This window comes from Alosa pseudoharengus, unplaced genomic scaffold (genome assembly GCF_046254945.1).
Source record: "Alosa pseudoharengus isolate Yale_2024_CS ecotype anadromous, Long Island Sound unplaced genomic scaffold, YU_APseudo_1.1 YU_APseudo_1.1_scf_17, whole genome shotgun sequence".
NCBI classification, from domain to species: Eukaryota; Metazoa; Chordata; class Actinopteri; order Clupeiformes; family Clupeidae; genus Alosa; species Alosa pseudoharengus.
Window position 1 is genome coordinate 23,179,801 of NW_027468640.1, and position 6,718 is coordinate 23,186,518.

The window sequence follows — 6,718 nt, forward strand, 5'->3', positions numbered from 1 at the left end:
TGAATGTATTATTCACAACACATATTTACAGATCAATACTATATGATAATGAAGTTGGCCTATCTCACCACAAGACATCAAGTAGGCCCAGGACTGAGTTATCTCTCAGTAGAGGGGCCAGAACAAGGAGCAAATGGTCACTTTATGCATGAGCGGGTGTTGGGGATCTTTGGCCATGGCCAGCTAAGACAATACAGATCAAACACAGGCATCCACACATGTAAATTGAATGCAAAAGGCATTCTTTAGAAATGCAGAAGGTTTGGGCAAAAGACGGGCCTTACACTCTTGATCCAAACGCGAGTTCGAATTCAGGGATTGTTTTATTTATCAATGAACAATCGAATGACTAAACTAGTTATTTAAACTTGTATCATTTCTTTTATCAAGTTTTCCTGTATGGATATTATCATGCAAATTGCAGACATGGCATGTAACAACCGATATTTGCCAAATTTATAGCATGTTAGTATTAGTATTGCTCCCTACCCAAACAAAACAAATCTCATTCAAAGCTGAGCTCAAAACTTGATAGCCCTGTGAGTGAGTGTGAGAGAGAGAGAGAGAAAGAGAGCGAGAGAGAGAGAGGGGGCGGAGTAGAAAGGTGGGAGGCCATTGCTTCAGTGGTCTGTGGTCTTATCTGTCCCCAAAAACTCAGTCCTCTTGGCTGACCCCCCCCCCCCCTCCACACACACACACTTCTTGTTCTCTCGCTCTGCACCCACCCACAGTTTCCTGCAACCGACCAAAATACAAAACAATGGTATGGAGCACCATGCTCAGAAAACAATGGAAACATAAACACAAACACACAGATGCAATACTTATTATTATTATAATAATAATTATATTATAAGGCATACACACCACTCCAGCTTGCAGCATGCAGGCAAGACCAGCCACCAGGCCCAAAACACACACACAAACACACACACACACAACCCTAATTTTAATGCTGGGGAAAGTGCAAAGCCTAAAGTCTAACTAAATGTATTTCTTAATTTAATACCACGAAGCAAGATCCTAAGCACAAAAATTGGTAGGTCAACTAAACACTCACACGCCACACTATATTTCATGCATGAAACACTCTGGTCTTTGGCTGACTTTGCACTTTGTCTGACTTTGACTGACCTTCTTAAGACTAGCCGCAAGGCTAAAACGTTTGTTACCCATGCTGCTACGAGGTGAAAATAAATCATCGAAAAGAAACGTTTTTTTTGTGACCATTTTCTATGAGTTTCGGAACAGTTTGTTGGATCAGTGTTTCCCAAAGTCTGGGTCGCGACCCACGGGTGGGTCGCAGGAGATTTTATTTGGGTCGCCAGCACAATTTATGTTGTGTTATAAACCTAACTGATGCCATTTGTCATTTGATGAAAGCCAACCGTTTTCTATTAGGATGTAGTTTGTTAACTACCACAGTTACGGTTTTGTCATAAAAGCTTTCAAACTGGCGCATGAAACTGGGGGAGGAACGCATCGCAGAGGGGGTGCCAGAGCATGGATATCGACCTCTCAAAATGAAACCGTTCTGTGGGGCGCCTGCCATGTAGGCTACCTCGCAGTTGCAAACTAGGCCTACAAGGGACATGAATCCGCCTATTTCCACGAACATTAACAGATACCAGCTCCTCAACTTTGCCTAAAACAATATTGGTGGTTGCAGGGTAGATTTGAAGTGAAATGGGTCGCGATGGTCTGTCGTCATTTTTAAAAAGTGGGTCCCCAGAAAAAAAGTTTGGGAAACACTGCGTTGGATCACACACCCACTGAAAACAAACGGGAGAGCGCAGTGTTCAGACAAAAGAATGTCTTTGCACTTTGCATTCATTTAAAATTCATAAATGAATGGGCATAAAATCAACCACACACATCACAGCAGCAGCAGTGCAAATCACTTGCCTTTGAAAGCCTCCTATGATTCCATGTCCCTATGCTTCTGAGAAGGATCCCTGTTTACAGTGGACCACTATGCAGTCAGAATAGCCGGAGCGGAGGAAGGGGCCTTTTTTGTAGCATGCCAAGAAGGATGGCAGCTTGTTTTCTTGCTACTGTGCTCCCCCTACAGTTGCAGAGTAATTGTATTTTGCACAACTGTGAATACCACCAGGGGCATCGAACTGGGGGTAAAAGCGGGACTGATTACCAGGGCCCCAAGGGAGGAGAGGGCCCTTGAAAAGTCTGGAATATATACATGAGGGGGGGGGGGACATGGGGGCCCATCAGGACTGCTTATGCATAGGGCCCAGGATCTTGTGCTATGCCCCTGAATACCACTCATGGCTTGCACCCTTCCACATGGACATGGCCCATGTGGACTTGTTTACAAACCAGCAAGGACAATCTACAAAAAGTCATGTCAACTGACTGATATTACACGATTTCATACAAATAGTAGGCTATTGCACAATTGCCGTACAGCAATTTGTGATTCTCCAGGTTGGGAGAGAGCGTTGGAAGGCTGGATCTCCGTAGACGGGTAGGGTACATCTGGAAAGGCAAAACATTATCCTTTTTACAAGTTAGTTTACAATCAAAATGACTTAAAGACTGTGCCTTGTATATTAAGGTAAAAAACTTGCATAGGATGCCTTTAACTTGTACACTGGTGTGGACATCACACACACACACACCCACACACACACATACACACAAAAACATTCTGAGTGGTGGGGCAGGTGGAGCATTGCACTTGCCTCTGGACACATAACACACATGTGCACACAGACACTAAAACATACACAAACACACACCCACATCCACCTGACAAATACATAAACATATGAATACCTCCATACACACAATACCAGATAAATCCTTAGTGCCAACCTCTTATTTTTTTTACTAATCTCACAAGTGGAAATTTACCGTGCACACTACAGAACTGTACCATCCGGCTGAGACAAAATATGGTATCCATTGTGCAACATTTGCTACTGATACGGCCCATGCTTGAAGGGAAATCAGTCCATTTACCGTAAACCGCTGCGCAAAGTCAGCAGTAGCTGAAAAAAAAAAAAAAAACGGTTTATATTTGTAGTTTTTTTGTGCATGCTTTTTTTTGGGGGGGGGAGTGGCAGATGTGTGTTCACAGGGCGCAAAGGAAGATGCCACCTGCCACTAATACGGTGCGTTAAAGTGTGTGTGTGTGTGAGAGCGGTGATTTCCCTGTTTGTTACCACTGCCTGTGCAACAGGAAGTGTTGGGGCCTTTGAGAGGACTGTCTGTGAAAGCAGGGCACGAGGCGCAAAACACCACACTTCTTACCAAACACAAGAGGAAACGAGACAGCAAAGAGGCCAGTTCCACAGAATAGCGGGGGGAGGAGGGGCTGGGTAGGAGTGCAAGTTTTTCCCTCCATCAAAGAGACAGACAACAATATATTTTTTAAGGCAGGGTGTATTCCACAATCACTCAGGTCAGGGCTTAGCTGTAATTTAGGCTATAAATTACAGCTAAACTTATATCTTAAAAGACCATTTCATTATTTTTCTCGAAGACTAAGGTTCTGCTTGTTTTACCTATAATCACTGATGTGTTTGATTCTTCATTGCTCCTTCACATATCAAAGGACTGGAGGAAGGTCCTGCCTTCCGTGACTTCCACCAACCATTCTCAGACAGTTGAGTCCAGTAGTTAAACAGAGATTAGGTATCCCTGGGCACATACCAGTAAGGATTTCCCCTCTCCCCCCGAATAACTTAACTATCCAAACCACAGGCAGGGTTTCTGCAGGGTTTAGTCAGTCAAACTCTCAGACAGTTGAGTCCAGTGGTTAAACAGAGATTATGCACTATTGACTCATTAAGATCAATTGTTCTTCGTCGTTGATCAATCGTTGTTTTTTTCTTATCTGATGCAATGCAACATGTAACTTACAAATTCAACTGTCTTCACAAGAGACATATTCCAAAACTTACTGATGAAGCTATCTGAATAATTCTATTTGAGTCATCAGGGTATTTCTGATTTAGACTCAGCTCTCTAACCACACCTGCATACATGCACTGACACACACAAACACCCACAACTACACATCACGTGATGTAGATTGTCTGCATGCTGAACATGCATGTGCACTGGAAGACAGACAGGATGTTAGACTTGAAAAGGAAAACACGTGTGACAGACAGACAGACAGACAGACACACACACACACACACATACACACACACCTGCTCTTGTTACACAGATATCTGTGAGACCCGTGCCACAATGGTATAGGAAATAGTGTTGCACGGTGTATCGATACTAAAAAGGTATCACGATGCCTTCACGCAAAAAACGATACGATTTCCGACGTTTTTAGAATCGATACTTTATTAAAATAATAACGTTCTGTGTCTGTGTGAACTGCTGCTCTCTGCTCCTTGCACCCATATAGGCAAGTGGGCGTGTCAAGCAGGCAGCTCTGAGTGAGTGAGTGCGCAGCAACGTCAGTTCTTTGCCGACAGTCCTCGGCCTTGTGGATAAAACAAAAGGTGATGTGAAATTTGGACTGGAACTATTTCGGATACATCGCGAATAGTGAAGGCAAGCCATGAGGTAGCCTACACAGAGCCCCGTTTGTAAAATATGTTTCAAAAAATATGTTTCGTAAAATATGTCATTCAAAAGCAGTAGACTAGCCTACGCATGGAACTTTGCTAAACACCTGGCAGACATATCCCAACATTTTTAAAGAGTTCAAATAACGACAGGTTAACGAATATGCTATAGATTAGAAAACACAACTACATGGTTAGTGCCAAGTTCTCCTCTTCTGTTTTAGTCTAGCCTAAGTGAAACGAGTATGGTTCTCTGGGATAAAGCGAACATTCCTTGTCAATGAATTTTGACGAGACATAACGAGCTGTAATCATTTTGACGAGACATAACGAGCTGTAATCATAGGGCGCTAACGTGATGGAAGCGCAATGTTCACGCCAGAATAACATTACCAACACTAATCAATCTATTTCATGTTCGGTCAGTAGCCTACTACTGGTAATATTTGTCATGGCATGTAGACTGCAATTTGTTCAATAATTATTGCCCAGATGTAGGATACGTTACCCGAAATGCGCTAATTAAAGCCCACAGCATTACCACCAAAGCGTGTTGAGTCCTAATAATAATAGCGGCTTATTGTTACGTGGTAGCAAATCATGTTATCAAAGAAATAGACGTAATGTAGGAATGCACACAGATATATTACAACAGGTAATGGTGTAGTCCTATCTGACGAAGACCTGAGTGGTTGGACCGTCGTACTTGTACACTGGGCGCAAAGAAGACTATCCTCACATTTTTCCCTTTGCAACTGTCAAAGAAATCCCATGAACACGGGAAGGCCTAGGGTAGCCTAAACTGTACATCAGATGGCCTAAAGATTAGGCCCCTCTGCATAGCATTCAGTGATTTGCATGTAGTAATTTCAACACTGACCTTGATCTAGCCTAGTTTGGCTATTTAAAGCTACTTTATTGCCAAAACACAACACAATGTAAATGAACTATAACAAACAATAGGGCCTAAAGGATTTAATCACACAAAGTAGGCCTACTATTTTACTGACTATAAAAAATAATAATTATGTAGTAAGTTTAGAAGTTTAGAACCCAGAATTGACCTGCACACTACAAAAGTGCACCGAATTCAACACAAATGACTCAATACACTTGGAGGAGGTATGAGTCCTTTCTTTTCCAGATATCTTAGGATTTCGCCTTAGTATCGTTTCAGTATCGAGCATCGTGATATTTATGGCAGGTATCGTATCGAAGTCATAATTTTGGTATTGTGACAACACTAATAGGAAACCACACAAACAGCCCAGTCAAACACAACAGACAGACAGACCGATTGTCCAACATAGAGAAACTCACAGCTTTGGCCATGACGGCCTTCATGGTGCCCGAGAGGGCCGCCGCCATTCCGAAGCGCCCGTTGTTCAGGATGTTCATGGCCACCTTGAATCCGCCGCCCACTTCGCCCAGGACACACTCGGCTGGCACGCGCACATTCTCGAAGTAGACCTCGGCCGTGTTGGACGCTTTGATGCCCATCTTCTTCTCAGGTGGGCCACTGTGATGGAGGAATGTTGGCAGAGTTGAAGGGGTTTGCAATAGTTAATAATTGGACACAGAATAGAGAAGCAAAGCCTACAACACTTCACATCTAAATCCACAGCAGGACTGGCCCTATATGATTGCGAGTTTCTACTCTCTGGGTCTGTAGCCTAAAGCTGATGATACACAAAGCTTTTTTTGAACAATGCTGCTGGAAAATGTTTTGCAATGTATTGCTCGGGCATGTCCACACCACTGATCTCTAAAGAATACTTAGTCATTCTTTTGTTGTGGGTCAAGTATTTCAGGAGAACTTTAATCATCATTATCATGATCATCCAATCAGAACACATGTAGCCGGTGGTTATGTGGCTGCCTCGTGTATCTGTACCATCACCTGTCTTGTTGAGTGACAGTTATAGATACTATACCTTACAAAGGCCTTTACAGTCCACCACCTCTGTTCTGTTAAACATGCAATGTATAAGCCTACAGTACCTCTTTTCATCATCATTACTGTAAATCAGAGATGGGCTATCTAAATCTAAACCACACTAATCTGGTCTGTTCAAACGTTGTTCCATAGTTCTATAACACATAAGAGACCAGGCTTGGAATTTCACCATTCTGGGGGCAAGGCCACTTGGCCTTCAGTTGGGCATATT

General features: G+C 43.0%; 1 protein-coding gene across 1 annotated transcript in view; it reads right to left on the bottom strand.

Annotated features, from left to right (window-relative positions):
* Window positions 1-6,718, bottom strand: part of acadvl (acyl-CoA dehydrogenase very long chain) — a 49,271-nt gene that overhangs the window by 34,842 nt on the left and 7,711 nt on the right. Inside the window, exon 10 of the mRNA XM_076288988.1 lies at window positions 5,871-6,069. Within this exon, the coding sequence (XP_076145103.1) occupies window positions 5,871-6,069 (199 nt within the window). The remainder of the gene's footprint in view (window positions 1-5,870; window positions 6,070-6,718) is intronic.